At 32.3% G+C, this 17,077-nt stretch overlaps 1 protein-coding gene across 1 annotated transcript; it reads right to left on the bottom strand.

Moving 5' to 3' along the window:
• Positions 1-6,007: 6,007 nt before the first annotated feature.
• On the bottom strand, positions 6,008-16,076 carry LOC123664461 (UDP-glucosyltransferase 2-like). The gene is made up of 11 exons (XM_045599002.1): positions 15,641-16,076; positions 15,243-15,442; positions 14,951-15,173; positions 14,654-14,873; positions 13,501-13,717; positions 10,810-10,836; positions 7,506-8,285; positions 6,992-7,214; positions 6,696-6,915; positions 6,137-6,368; positions 6,008-6,016 (listed from the first exon to the last, which is right to left on the bottom strand). Exons 1-11 carry the CDS (start codon positions 16,074-16,076, stop codon positions 6,008-6,010), a joined length of 2,787 nt encoding a protein of 928 aa, XP_045454958.1.
• Positions 16,077-17,077: the final 1,001 nt, after the last annotated feature.

Genomic DNA, 17,077 nt, shown 5'->3' with positions numbered 1-17,077 from the left:
CGATTTCTTTTCATAATTTATATCTAAAACTACGTTTATAATCGTATTAGGTGTTATTATACTATGTAAAAGAATCTTTAGCTTTTAAATACTTACAAGCTGCGTTCAAATGATTAAAAAATATGACTAAAAGTATTAATATTTTCATTTTGTAAATTGATAAACATTTTGAGAATATATTTGAGATAGCTGTCGTACGTGAAGTAAAACAGAATAGCAGTTTCCATGACAATCGTTCTAGTTAAAAAGTGTTAGTGTTGACAGATCTATAAAACAGCCACGTTCGCGGCTTCAATTCTGACACGAAGGGTATCTTCTATAGAAGATTAAAACGTTACACACTGCCATGTATTTGACACACACGCGTCAATCAAATTGAGAATAGATTATAGACTACAGATTAATATTGTCTTTACTGAATTTCAAACATAATAACTAATACGTATATGTATGTTCAAACTTATAGTTTAAATTAATTATGGTCGAATTTCGACCTTTGGGCGACCACTAGTATTTGTAAATACCTCTCAAATCTCTCTCTTTAATAGAAAAATAGATAACTAAAAATTGCCGGATATATCTACAAGTCTTGCATTTATTTTTAATGTTTTACACAAACTGAAACACTTGAAAGTTTAACGAACTCATCCGAATTTGAACTCTTGTCGCAAAAAATTTTAACGATTAGATGCCATTTATATAAAATAAACCCATCATAAAATACACTTAATGTAACTTAATTCATAAATTTAAAAATACATTAATTCAGTTTTAATTGAAATGTTTTAGCTTACTTCGTTGGCTCAGAAAACGAAGACTTAACCTTATAGGCTAACCTAGTTAGTTGTAATGGTATATTTCAGGTTACTCTTCGAAAACAATGTTCTCATACAAAACTATCTCAAACAAAGTTCCACATAATATGTAAATAGGCATATGTAGGTAAATATGGGGGTAATGTGAAATTCTAATTTAATTAATACCACTTATTATATTTTAACTCAGGCCGATACGAGTATAAAATCAAGTCTTAACGTTTTTTAAGATATGCGTTAGGTTATTTGATAAAAAGAAACTTTAAAAATAATAAAAACTATTAAAACAACCTAATTAAGCTTTTATGATACCAAATGGTAACTATTCCACATCGAATAAAAAAACCACGTAAATCGAATCTCATCGTAATCAGAATTCTCGGCGTAATCGGTATACATGCATAAAAGAAATACCAACCGAATTGAGAACCTTCTGATTTTTGAATTCGGTTAATTCTTTCAGATTAACACTTTTAATCGGCAATATATTGATAATCGCCAATTGCGGTAACATAATTTGTTAATCGTAGTAACGTTAAAAATCTTTTTTATCGACATACTTATATTAATAAACTAGCTATGCCCGCGACTTTGTCCGCGTGGAATTTAAACAAAAAAGTTATTGTTTAGTTCGCAGTGTTATAAAATAAATAAATTTGTAAAAAAAGTAGCCTACGTTACTCCTTATTACATCAGCTATCTGCCAGTGAAAGTTCCGTTATAATCAGTCCAGTCGTTTCAGAGATTAGCCGGAACAAACAGACAGATAGATAGACAGATAAAAATTTTAAAAAATGTTATTTTGGTATATGTACCGTGTATATATCCATATGCATTTAGTAAAAAACAGTTATTTTAATATTACAAACAGACACTCCAATTTTATTTATTTCTATAGATAAATCGACTGATTCTATGGCAACGTATTGACTGTGTTTTAAATAACAGCTTGTTGATATAGATATTTTTACACATTATTTTATTTTAGATATTCTTTGCATTAGCAATGTTATTAGCAACTCTCTGCAGAGTTATTATAACTATAAAATATTTTTCGTTTTAACTTTGAACTAAAAATTTGACGTAATCTAAAATTTATATCCCGATTAAAACTCGGCGAGATTACTTACTTGGGTGGGTTTACATGTTAGACTCATATAAGCATAATTAAAACGTGAAATTATCATAATTTTTCATGCCGCTCAAAGAAGGAGGAATGAGGTCGGCTACCGCCACAGAGTAAAATCTCATTACCTCTCGTTTCTAAGATTGACGTATGTTTTTAAAGTAAACTAAATGTGGATTAAATGTATTAAATTCTATTTATGCATCCTATAACAGTTTTTTTTAACGGTACGCAGAAACATTGACGTGAGTGGTTTTAATCAAATCATTTCAGTCTTTAATATCCCATTGCTGGGCATAGGCTTTTTTCTCTATGTAAGCGAAGTTTTGGACCTTAACTCGGCAGATATATTTCATACCATGAGTAAAGGTCGGTATCAAGCGTACATATATAATAACTATAGTATATTATTTACACCGAGTATTTGACTAGCTTTTGCATTTTCCTTAGTAGCTGAACACGCTCTACTTATAACTTTGTACTTGATGACAAAGTTATGATTACCGAAATTTAAATGTATTGGACGTCCCTTGTTGTTGACAGTGCTTAATTTGGATTCGTCAGAAACACTCCTATAAGTTTGAAATATTTTAACCGACTTCAAAAAAGTAGGAGGTTCAATTCAACCATATATATATATTCGGGGATAACTTCGTTGTTTATGAACTGATTTAGATAATTTTTTTTTTTTTGTTGGAAAGGAGATATCCCAAGTGTACCCTCCAAGGGGTACCCTCGAAAATTGTAGTGACGACTAGTACGTTTCTTAATTCTTTTCGTCTACTTACGTTGTATTACTTGTCGATGTAATTAAAGTCGTTTTTTTTTTATTGCTAGCAAACACAATTATCTTATAGCTTCTTTAAACAGATAGACTTACGAAGAAAAAAACGAGTGTCCTTTAGACCACTCGACTGAACTAAAATTTCTTTAGCTCCATCTAACTTATATATCAATCACTCTCAACTTCCATTTGCAAACAACCAAGCCTATCTACTCTTTATATCTACTCTTTTAAAAATATTTCAACCTTTTTTCAGCGTGACCTTCGAATAGTGAATACAGTATAAATATAATAATTATAAACTGTTAACTAAGTTTAATCACTCAGTAAGTAACTATCAGATTTCATCAAAGTATTTTAATCAGATAAACAACACACGAACCAAAATGGCTGAATTATCTAATGGAACATTTCTGATAAGCTCCTCTATCTAAGTATTATTTTTAGGTTAAATATTTTAAAATATCGTGTTCAGTAAAAAAGCATTGTAAATTTATAATAATTTTGTTTGCTTACAAATGAAAAAAAAACCGACTTCAATTACATTGACAAGTAATACAATGTAAGTAGCCGAAAAAATGGTAAAGTAAATTTATTTAGCATTATTAGATATAATTCAAAAAGCACGTATTGGATCTCAATTAAATTTAAATTGAACCACATGACACGTGCCGTCTTTTGATTAAAAATAAAATCAGCGAAATCGGTCCACCCAGACAATAGTTCTGAGGTAACATACATAAAAAATACAGTCGAATTATTGAGAACCTCTTCCTTTTTTGGAGTCGGTTAAAAAGATGGCCCAAATGATTATCTTTTATCAAGATTAGGGTAAATTCCGACATCTCTTAAACCAAAAATCCTGTGTGGAGTGGCGTGTGTAGCAATAACGTAAAAATGAAATCAACTAACTGAATTTCTGTTGTAAATTAAAAAAAGTGAGTACATAAAAAATAGTGATTATGATCTTGAAAAGTATAGTCTGTAATTGTATTCGCTCACAAAGAAAAATAATCAAATGAAAAATAATAATCGCTCACAAATGAAAAATAATGTAGGTTTTGATTTCAAATGCGTCTAAAGATGTCATAAAAATTTAAGAATTTCTAGCCAAAAACGCTCGTAATTATTTATATCAGAGCGTCTAATTAACGAGCAACCTATATATTGTTTAAAAAAAAGGAGTTCATCTGAAGATCAACGCTAGTGACTTGAAGTATGGCAAGGACAGACCCTTATGGTTTGATAATAGTCATGGCAAACCACGCGGTAAAGGAAAACTGTGATGGATGCATCAAAAATATTACTCTAGCATTACAGCCGTTGAAAGCTTAACTCTTTTTGTATTAATATAGAAGGAGGATGCATGCAAAATATTACTCTAGCATTACAGCCGTTGAAAGCTTAACTCCTTTTGTATTAATATAGAAGGACACAAGTTTGGCGCCGCGTTGGCGCAGCGGTCACAGCCATGGATTATACCTGTTGGGGGTTCGATCCCCGCACACGGCAAACATTTGTATACTCCATACGGGTGTTTGCCGTGGTCTGGGTGTTTGTGCAGTCCTAGTGGGTCTCCCCACCGTGCCTCGGAGAGCACGTTAAGCCGTCGGTCCCGGTTATTATCATGTACACCTGATAGCGATCGTTACTCATAGTAGGGAATATATCCGCCAACCTCCATTGGAGTAGCGTGGTGGATTAAGATCTGATCCTTCTCCTACATGGGGAAAGAGGCCTATGCCCATTAGTGGGATATTACAGGCTGAAGCGACACAAGTTTGATACGGGTTCCATTAGCTATCAAATATTAAATTTAAGTTCTCATAGAACAAATGTCAAACCCCAATACTTTTGAGGAGTATTTTCTGTGTTATATTTGTTGAGGTAGAACAGAGCCGGGTATAGGATAAGTAAATCAAGAACGAAATAAACTTGTGGACAATAATTGTAAAAACGAGTGTCACTGACAACTTTGGGAACAATATTATAAATTCTTTCTGGATTAGTCCTTTTACTGAGGGCAGAAATAAATTTCATATAATTTTCTCTTTTTTAATAAAGTGATAATAGTATATAATAGTTTTTTAATTTATTTTTTAACCAATATAAACATTTAAAAGTCACTACATGTAAACCATTTACATTAACAAACATTAAGGTTTAAGAACTTTATTTCTTATAAGAATAATACAATTCACTTTCATAAGAAACAATTAAAGTTTAAACATAACACATAAATAGTAGGCAGCTACGTACAATCAAAAAATGTAAAAAATATTGGAGGTAGTTACATAAAGTTTGTTTACAAATGAATATTATGTTTAAAGATTCCTTAGACTATGCGAAACTGGATGTGGCATGTGTGTACTTTAAAGATATATTAATTTTGTGTATATTATTATTGCGTAATTATTTAGTATGTAGTGGTTATTAATATTTGTTTCTTTAATATCTATTTTTTATTTTAATTATATAGTGTTAAGGACACACAAAGACACTAGCGCCATCTAGCGGCAACCATTGAAACCACGCAAAGACAGAGACCGCATGAAACTCTCTACTCAATACTAGATGGCGTTAGAGGAACAACTGTGGAACTATATAGAAGTATAGTCTCGAAAACCGGGTACATGCGCGAACTCTCCAGAATGGTCTGGGCCTCGTGTCGGCCGATATAATATACTACATTACATTTACATTAAAAAATGTCATTACAAACATATAATCAAAAATTTTATAATTATCATAAATAATTCGAAGATATTATTGTAACACCTGTCGAAAAACAATTCAGAAAAGTTCGCGGTAAGGTCAGTAACTCGTTTTCGATGCTTCTGGTGTTGCAGGTGTCTATAAACTAAATCGCTTACATAATCGCTTACCATTAGGTGAGCCGTACGCTTGTCTGCCGACCTAGTTGTATAAAAAAATACCTATCATATTGTCCTATCGTATTAATTTATCAACAAATATTATTATTAAAATTCAGTAATAATACTAAGCGAACATATTTTTGAATGACGTCATTCAGTTATCATTTATTACGATATTACTACATGTCGAATTAAATATGTGGAGTTGTTTTATATTCCTCGTGATTATGGATTAAAATTTCGATGTTTGTCACTTTTAAAATCTGAGTGGTAATTGTTACGCTTACATGTATTGTAAAGTGGACTTTAATCTACAAGCTACAGTTACCAGTAATTCTTAAAAATTTAACTCTGTGTGTGGTATTACTTTTCGCTGTGAAATACTAAAAACAAAATGCTTGCATCGCTATCTTTCCTTAAATTAAAAACTTATTTTAATTTTTAAGGATATCTACATTTAATTTGTTTTCTTTGCGTTAATTTTTTTACTAATTTTATTTTTACTACATAAGGATTTAGATAAAAATCTACATACATATACGAAAATAAGAATTAATAGTATTAAAGCAGTGACTGCCGTTAATAGCACAATTAAAACCAATTCCAATTCCAAATATTCAGCCATTGAAATGTTAGCTGTTGGTGCGCGAAGTTGTTTTGCTCCACCATGTCTTATGGCATATTCAAGCCACCACATCGCTCGCTCTAGTGGCGTCTCCGGCTGATCAAGCATTATGTCACGAAGCTTAGTTACTTGTCGACGATAACTGAAATGTAAGATATTATGCGTATTTATTTTTCGTATAAAAATTGTAGTTGTTGAAGAAAAGTTGTAAAACCTTTCTTTACCAAGCAATCTAAAACAAATAAACATATATTTTTAACTAGATTGTATATTAAGATAATTAACTAGATCATGGATGAAAATAAAATACTTACTCTTATTAATAAGTACGCAATATTTTTTATAATTTTTTTAGGAATTCATCGAAAAAGTTATAAAGTTTTGATATCTAGTACTAAGAAGAATTCAAATGGTAGTTAAATACCAGTAATTTCAATATTTCAAATACATTAATATTAACAGGTTTCACCTTTCGTCTGTGATCACAGTTTCTATAGCATATTTCAGTTGCTCTTCAGTCAAAGAGTCAATCGCAAGTTTCATACCAATACCATGCTTGAGATATTTCTCAGCATTGTACCATTGATCTCCTAACATTGGTATAGCAACAAGCGGTACACCAGCAGTGATAGCTTCATCTGTAGATTGAAGTCCAGCTTGTGTAACAAACAGTTTTATTTTGGGATGTTCTGTAAAGTATTTCTAGTGGTTTAGTAAAACTTTAAAAAAAATTTGTAATGTAAGTATAAAAGTCTAAAAACTCACTCAATAAATCGGATTGTGGTAACCATTTGGACGTTCTAATGTTATCTGATTTTCCCGGCAGCTCATCTTGGTCCCATTTCCATAAAACATCATATGGTAACTTAGATAATACATTCACCATTACTTGAACTTTGTCCGGTGAAATCATTCCTGCTAATACATTGGTACCAAAACTCACGTATATGACACCACGTTTCGACGAGTCCAAGTATGTTTTTAAATCCTGCGTATTAAAAATTAATTAATTTATTTATGCATAAAAAAAAACTTAAAACTAACATTACAGTGAACTCAATGCGTTAGTTAAGTTGATCACAAATTCTACCTCTATCTACAGATTTTTGTATAAAAATAATATTATATTTAAGAAACATTTTAAACGATTCAATAAAATCAATTAAAAAAAATAATTTTAAGTCTAACTAATTAAATAATCACACTTAAAAACTTCATAAAATTCATTAAAAATTATCATTAAAAAAACATTTTTTATGTTCAAAGAGCGCTGACAAACCTTTGGTAGCTCCTTTTGAGGTAATTGATGGATTCCACCCATAAATACAACACCAGGAGGTACAGGCTGATTATCTGCCCAAACAGGATGAATATTTAGAAACAACATATGTACATTATTATATAATTCTTTTATAGCTGGGACATCTGATCCAAAATCTTGTTGCAAAATTTGGTGTTCATCAAATTCGTTTAAGTAGGATGCGTATTCATATGTGTAGTGTAAGCGTAGAGCTTCAATTTTTTCCCAGAAAGTTAGATTGTAAATCTTGAACTGAAGCGTAGAAGGATACAAAATTGGGTGTGTCAGTGAACCCATAATGTCGTGATTGTTAAAAATAGCCCCAAAAGAACTCATCAAAATTACTGGCGCTTTAAAAATATGTGAAAAAACAAGCGCAGGTCGCATTACCGCCTCTACTAATATTAGATCAAATTTGTTGTTTTTGTTTGTTATCAATTCTCGAACCATTGGAGTTTCTATCTGAATGTGTAAAAGGTATGAAAATAGTTTGGTTCCTTCTCTTAATTCTGAAAAACTTGGGGTATTGTGTATACCGGCCTTGTACTTAGACTGAAAAATACTTTGCCAAAATGCGTAAGATACATCATGGACATCAATTTCTTTAAGATTTGCTGGTCCATTTCCTTCGGGAAACGCTGGATCCGGTGTAATAACTGTCACTTCATGACCCTTTTTAACAAGTTCCTGAGTTATTTTACGGAACACAACTTGATGGCTAATAGACGGTATAGGAAACACTCCTAGAATTTTGGCCGCCTCCGTTATTACAAACATATACGTAAAAAATAATAGTAGTATATTTTTGTAAAACATTTTCGTTACAACCGCTCAATTCAAAATGTAACAAGACTGTATGACTTGAATTCATTTATAAACTGACTATTATTCACTTATAAAGTTTTTATCGTAGATAACCATATTTAATCATATTATATAATGTTATTATGTCTCGGATAGCATTCGTTAAAATATAGTAAATAAATTTAAATTCACTGGTTAATTTTAAAAATGAATCCATGGTATCAAATGATGTATATTGCCCGGTATTTAACACTTTATGTAGAACATTATACAGGATTTTCATTGTTACCAATGACCACAATAATTTCATAATGTTTGAATTATTATCATTTATGTTTGTTCTTAATATGATTGTCTACAACCCTTTAATTGCCCTATAAATAGGTAATGAATTTAAGTAAAACGTCATCCTTCTTGCATCTTATCAGATTGTATTTGTTTTGATTAAATTTGGGTTAGGTTAGGTTAGGTTAAATTATTATTCCTGGATCGCGCTTACAGGACCCCCCTTTTTTGATATCGCAGGGTAACCCATTTACGGGTGATATTCAGGATGCCCGGGTAGGCATTCGTAGACCTTATGTCGGCTTCAAAAAGACCCTGCTGCGATGTCTGCAGCGGGTCATCGCGACGAGGACAATACGCAGTTACCAGTAGTAGTAGTACAGTAGAAGTGGCGTGCGTGCTAGCCGGCGATCCCCCCTGGGAATTGCAGGCGAAGATCCACGCCGAAATTTACCCCTTCGTGGACCTGGCCCCGCCGGTCCCCTGGCAGCGGACGGTGGACGCGGTCAGGCCGAGGTGTGCGCTGCTTGGGATTCCCAGCGGCACGCGCTTTTGGCGGTCCTCGGAAGGGATCTCTCACTGCCGAGCGTCGTAAATGCCATGCTCGACAGCGAGAGATCGTGGCAGGTGAAGGTCTCCTACTGCAAAGAGGTAATGACTCGTTGATGACTCGTTGGTGAATGACATGAATCGTTGGCCGACAGTCGGGGGACTTCGGCCAACCGGACGATATGACCCCACACGTTTGACAGGTGGCCTTGTTGTGAGCGAGACCACCCCACCTTTGTGCTGGGTATCGGAGATTTCGAACGGACCTACCGCCGGGGCGAGGTGGTGAAAAACAAAAAGGTGCAACTTAGATAGCCTTTCAAACCAATTTATTAGTTCATACTTAATTACTGAAGGAGTTTTAATAACAATTTAACCTATTGTAAAATCCTCATGGACACCCTTCGGCGAGGTGGCACCGGGGGGGCCCGCTAATATGGTAAGTAATTAGTAATAAATTTAGTATTTCAAACCTGCTCAACAAGACAACACACTCTTAAAATACTTTCGTAATGAACAATAATTTCATTTTCAGGAAAACAAACATGAACAAGCGCTTCTACTGCGCATTTTATTAGTGATATGTAAATGTGCAAAATTTTATCTGTTATTATTAAAATGCTAACAAAGGCCCTGTTTTATCTGTACTACTTTTATGTATTATATACCGTACCCGTACCGTGTATTATATAATGATAGCTTTATCAGCAACCTTTGAAACAAACCTAACTTAAAAAACTTTATCAGATATTTTGTTTTTCAGGAGCACTTTAAATATCATTTACTTGATAGTAAAGTTTGGTAATGATATTTGTCGGGCTGTTTGCAACATTTACAAAATAAATTGGGTTGATTTATTAATAAATAATTCAAAATTAATGTTAATACTTATAGTGGATTACCGATGAAGCTCTCGCGATTCATCTGAAGCCAGATATAGTTAACATGTTAGGTACATACATATTTTACATATACATTAATTTATAGTCTATTATAGTCAAATATACAGGTAATATAAAACTTAAAAAGTCTTGCTTGGGCTTAATAATATTATCGATAATTTTAGGGCAATCTCGACTTGTTGAGTTATTGCTAGAATAAATAAATTTCATATTTTATTATTATATGTATGAGAATTAGAACGTCAAAAGCATAGACAACGTTTGTGAACCATCAAAACTAATTAGAACTATCTTGATTTTTACTATCCTAGCATCTCTTCGGAGAAACCGAAGCTTTTTTCTATGCAATTATGGACAAAGTTGTTAGGACGATCAACTACCGGAAACATATCATGAAAGATGAAAATCCAGACATATGCCGAGCTTGCTAAGGCTAGAGCATCCAATATAAGTACCTGTTGTTTCCGGTTGTAGTCGTCTTTCTAACGGTGAGTACTTGCACAGACATAACCTAGTAGCCAGAATTATCCACCAACAACTTACTATTCGGTTCGGTTTAATTGAAAATGAGTAGCCTTATTATACGTATAGCCCAACGCCATTTCTTAATAGTGATCGAGCATTGCTCTACTGGGATCGGTCTATTTTCACTCACAGGTTTATTGCAGCCAATAAACCTGATATTGTGCTAGTAGACCGATCAGAATGTTTCAGCCTGTAATATCCTATTGCTGAACATAGGCCTCTTTACCCAAACGGCACAGGAAACACTCCTATAATTTTGGCCGCCTTCGTCATGACAAACAATAACGTTAAAAATAATACTAAAATTGTTTAATACATTTTCTATACAACTACTTCTTTACAACCTGCACACGACAAGACTGAATGATTATTTTAAGTTAATTTGAAAAATCTTTATCTATCAAGTTATTCAACTAATCATGATGGCCTTAAACATTTAGCGATTGGTATTTCCTATGGATATGATAGAATGACATTTCGATTTTAGTCCACGATTATTTTGTGATTAATTATATCTATATCCTTTTATCAATAAAACATATGGATTTATTTCTTAACGTAAGTAATAATACTATAGTTTTGTAAAACATTTTCGCTACAACCGTTTAATTGCAAATGTAACAAGACTGTATGATTTGAATTCATTTATAAACTGACTATAATTCACTTAAAAAGTCTTTATCTAAGATTATCGTATTGAATCATATAATATAATGTTATTATGTCTTAGATAGCATTAGCTAAAACATAGTAATTAAATTTGAATTCACTGGTTAATTAAAAAAGAATTCTTGATATCAAATGATGTATAATGCCCGGTATTTAATACTTTATTAACCCCCCACGCAAAAAGAGGGGTGTTATAAGTTTAACGTGTCTGTGTATCTGGTGTATCTGTGTATCTTTCTATGGGATCATAGCTCCAGAATGGGTGAATTGATTTTCGTTTAGTTTTTTGTTTCATAGATAATTTTACTCCGAGTGTTCTTAGCCATATCTCATCAAAATCTGTTCAGCCGTTTGAAGATCATCAACTCTTTTCTAGTTAATGAGGAGATCTGACTAACTTCCTTATGTTCGATCGATTCGAAATTTGGCACTGTGTTACTTCAATGATATTGAAAGTATATGGTAAGGTAACCGTGACCTGATCGGCCGTTTTCAGATCATCAGCTCTTTAATTGTTGATGAGTGGATCTGACTACCTTCCATATGTCCTATAGATTCGAAATTCGGTACCGTGTTATTTCAACGATATTGGAAGTATATGGTAAGGTAACCTTGACTTTAAATATGCCATGTTAGCAATGGCGTAGCTGGGAGGAGGGTGCATCATGCTCCGGGTGCTACTCACAAAGGGGTACCCTAAGGTCCACACAACAAAAATTTACTCGACATATTATATGGTTTTTGAATGGGGGGAGGGGTGCTAAAAAGGTATTGTGCCCCGGGTGCGAGTTAAGCTCGCTACGTCACTGCATGTTAGGGTAACAGCTAAGTGATAAAAGCAGGTGTAGTCGCAGGTTGAAACAAAATAATTTATTTCGAAAAATCTTTTTAAAAAAATCATTTAGAAAAAAAGCCTTACTATTATTGACAGGGCAGAGATATTTTAACAATAAAATAAATACATTCAGTAAGATTGCTTATTAGGTATATCAACATATTTTTAAATGTACACGTAACAAAAGTCAATATCTAATCTAGCCAAATCCCAAATTACAAAACTACAATGTTTTATTTTTATCAACCGTTCGAGCTCATGTTTGCAACCCAGCTTCATACAGCGACTGTGTTTCCCCGGTCCTTGAAAAAGAGAATAGTATCAGATACTTGGGGACATTATTAACTGTGCGCTTACCTTCAAGCACACTTTCTTACAATTTTTTAACCCCTTGTTGACCATCTGTAGTATTTGCTAAAATACTATCCCACTTCCCTCGAATTTTTACGAAGTAATTCAGAATTATGGTTTAAATAATTTTTTAACCATACTTCACTTTTCGGTATACTGTCACTCTTTAATCAGCTGATGTCCTGGCATATGTGTGTCAGTGCTGCCACGTGTGAGTTGAAAAAATACTGTATTTCAAAACAGGTCGAAAAAGTGAGATTTTTAAAAAACATATTGACTACGAGACGAAAACCTAAGACAAACCCCTCGCCCCTGTGTCCAAGCGTGGTACCTATTTTTAAAAACAGTAGTATGGCTACGTTCCCTTGATATTTTTTGTATAGATTTATTTAAGAAAAAAACAACATTGAAATCTATAATATACAGTGCATAAATGAAGTAAAAATATTAACACATTTTTAATATTTGTCAGAAGTTACATATTTTTAAAAATATTGTAGCAATCCAATTAAAGTAATCCCATAGTTATAATATTTATATTAATACTTATTTTAATTAAAATTTTTATATTAAATATAAACCTTGGCCTTTTTTGGAATAATATCATTAAACTGAACCTCTAAAAATCCTATAGTTTATTATACTTAGAAATGTCTAGAATTCTAGATATTGTTAGTCTTTAAAGTCTAATCCTACGCAGGCGAAGCCCTTATAGAAGCTAGTAATCAATTAAGTAAACTTATTAATTCGTGTTTTAACATTTTCTATCTAATAAATAATGTATTAGTAAAATATTACTGACAATTTATTATTGTCAAATGGTGGTTTCACAAAGCATCTAGTAAAAAAATGAATAAATAAAAGATTCATATAAAATAATAATTAAATATAAATCACTATAACCTATAATCTATAATCATCATAAATTAAAATCACATTTACATTTTATAGCTTTCTACATTTAGTTGGTTTTCTTTTTAGTTGCTTCTGTACTTACTTTGTTTTTATTGCATAATAATTTACGAATAAATCTAAATGATTGTATAAAAGTTACAATAAATAACATAAAAGCCGCGACTGCTATTGATAGCACAATTAAAACCAATTCCAATTCAAAATATTCAGCCGTTGAAATGTTAGCTGTTGGTGCGCGAAGTTGTTTTGCTCCACCGTGTCTTATGGCATATTCAAGCCACCATATCGCTCGCTCTAGGGGCGTCTCTGGCTGATCACGCATTATGTCACGAAGCTTAATGATGTTACGGCGATAGCTAAAATTGCATAAAAAGCACATTTAGTAGCTTAAAGTCCCTTGATTTTAACTGATGCTCAAATTAGGAAAGCTAATGAAAAATTAATTTAAATTTTTTTAGTTTTTAGAATTTAGATTATTTTAATTTTAGATTTTCTAATCTTACCCGATATAATTAACACTAAGTAAAAAAAATGAATTGAAATACTATAACTGCAAGTTTTCAATACTTAAAATATTACAGATATTTTTACAAAAAATCATCTTCGATACATCCATATTTAGTGCAATACTACAAGTTATATTAAATAGTAAGGTACATATTATGTTATTCATTATACTACATAGTATATGCTTTAATTTAATTCTATTCTAATTTAATTAACTAATATCCGTATATATAAATATATATGTACTGTGTGGCTACGGTACTAAAGAATATAGCCACCCCCTCTCTTCCCGTGAGTGTCGTAAGAGGCGACTAAGGGATAACACAGTTCCGCTGCCACCTTGGAACTTTAAAAGCCGACCGGTGGCGGGATAGCCATCCGACTGCTGGCTTTGAAATACACAGGCCGAAGATGGGCAGCAGCGTCTTCGGTGCGACAAAACCAGCCCTGCGGTCACCAACCCGCCTGCCCAGCGTGGTGACTATGGGCAAAACACATGATTCACGCTATTTTTGGCGTAAACTTGTGGAGGCCTATGTCCACTGTGGACTGTATAGGCTGTAATGATGATAAATATATTTAAGAACATACGCAAGCAAATTACGACATCATTACGTGTTGCTCTTTGCACCATTATTATAAAACGTATGTATTTATAATTTCACAACATTGTTAACGCTTACATCGTCTATTTTATACATCAATAATTTAGTACAAGAGAAAATTAAAATAATAAAGGAATTGAGTACTGTTTGTTGCTATCTAATTAATGCTACTATATTTACCTTTCGTCCGATATTACAGTTTCTATGGCATGTTTTAGTTTGTCCTCAGTTAAAAAGTCAATATCGAGTTTCATACCGATACCATGCTTGACATACTTTTGAGCATTATACCATTGATCGGCTAACATAGGTATAGCAACAAGCGGCACACCAGCAGTGATAGCTTCATCCGTTGATTGAAGTCCAGCTTGTGTAACAAACAGCTTCATTTTAGGATGTCCTGTAAATGATTTGTTTTGTTTGAGTAGAAATTCACACCAATTTTAGTGTCCAGATATTTAACTATATAAACCTCACTCAATAAGTCTGATTGTGGTAGCCATTTGGATATTTTTATATTATCCAGATTCCCTGGCAGCTCGTCCTGATCCCATTTCCACAAAACATCATAGGGTAACTTGGATAATACGTTCACTATAATTTTAACTGTTTCTGGTTCAAACATTCTTGCCAATATATTGGTCCCAAAACTCACGTAGATAACACCACGCTTCGACGAGTCCAAGTAGGTTTTTAGATCCTGTAAAGTAAAATATATTAAATATATTCACAACAATATATTCAATATATTTACAAGTTGTTGACAAACCTTTGGTAGCTCCTTTTCAGGTAATTGATGAATTCCACCCGTAAATATAACACCGGGTGGTACAGGCTGATTGTCTGCCCAGATAGGATGAATATTGAGAAACAACAAGTGCACATTATTATATAATTCTTCTAAAGCTGGAACATCTGAGCCAAAATCTTGTTTCAACATTTCATGCACATCAAATTGATTTAAATAGTTTGCATATTTATTCATATAGTGATATCGTAGAAAATCAAGCTTTTCCCACAAAGTAAGATTATAAATTTTCATTTGAAAGATATACGGATACAAAACTGGGTGTGTCAGAGTACCCATTATGTCATGGTAATTATATATAGCTCCAAATGGACTAGTTATAACTACTGGTGCTTTAAAAATGTGCGACAAAACAAGTGCAGGGCGCGTAACAGCCTCGATTAATATTAAGTCAAATGTATTGTTCTTGTTTGTTATGAGTTCTTGAACTTGTGGTGTTTGTACCTGGATGTGAAAAAGACTTGAGAATATTCGGAGTCCTTCTCTCATTTCTGCAAATGTTTGATGTTTCATAGCACCGGCCTTGTATTTAGTTTGAAAAGTTTCTTGGAAAAGTGCGTAAGATACATCATGAATATCGATTTCTTTAAGATTTGTTGGTCCATTTCCTTCGGGAAATGCTGGATCAGTTGTAATTACTGTCACTTCATGACCCCTTTTAGCAAGTTCCTGAGTTATTCTACGGAATACGATTTGATGACTTAAGGACGGCATTGGAAACACTCCTAGAATTTTTGCCGCCTCTGTTGTAACAAACAAGAACGACAAAAATAATACTAAAATTCTGTGATACATTTTGTAGGACTGCTACCTAATCTGAAATTGTAACAAGAATGAATGATTCTGTAAAGTATTTATTTATTTATTTACACTTTATTGTACACCAAACAAGAAATAAAATAAACAAGCAACATTGACAATAATTAAGAAAGTAGAAAAATGTACAAAAGGCGGCCTTATTTCTTAAAAGCGATCTCTTCCAGGCAACCTAAGGGCAAAGGAAATGATATATTGAAGTATGGTTCATTTATAATATCTTTAACTAATTATAGTGTTATTTAAAAAAATTATTGCCTGTTTCAGTTTTCAATTTAATATAAATTTCATTAACTCGTACATATATTTTTAACCAATATTTAGTAGATAGCTTTTTATCAAGAATAACTCGGGGCTAAGTGAGTCCTCGCAAATCAGTCTAGCAATCATGATGACATATTATGCTATGGCTATGATAGAATTGTCGATAATTTTATCTTTTTATGAAATGTGGAGATAAGTATTAAGTTTAGGAAGTAACGACTTTCGTTTTCTTTTTTTTTTACTTTTACGCCTATATTAATACCATTGCTTGTTTTTGTTTTTAATTTAATAAATATTTATATAAACTTACATCGTGTTATAATCACAAGAATCTAGAAACCGCCTTTCGTTTCGTTTACTTCAACACAAAATCCACTCTGAAAACCCGTTCTATAATAGAAACTAATACAAAATTGATAACATTCGATTTTTCTGAAATATGTTGATTTTTTAATATTTTGGTCAATAACGTTCAGGTCGTAGTAATTTTGTAACACAAATAAATAATATTCCTTTATGAAATTTCATAACGTTAAAAATATTAATTTTATCAGAATGTAATTTTTTTTGAGCTCTTTCCATAATTACAAATACAATATTAAAACAATTATTTGTGTTATCTGTAATTTAACGTGATCTTATTTCATTTACTAGATTGTTTTATAATTGTTTCGAATTAACTTTAGTTTAGTAACTTAGAAATTAAAAAATAATTA

Source organism: Melitaea cinxia, chromosome 22 (genome assembly GCF_905220565.1).
Source record: "Melitaea cinxia chromosome 22, ilMelCinx1.1, whole genome shotgun sequence".
In the NCBI taxonomy this organism is placed as follows: Eukaryota; Metazoa; Arthropoda; class Insecta; order Lepidoptera; family Nymphalidae; genus Melitaea; species Melitaea cinxia.
The sequence above is the reverse complement of the archived record's forward strand: the minus strand, read 5'-3'. Positions and strand labels throughout refer to the sequence as shown.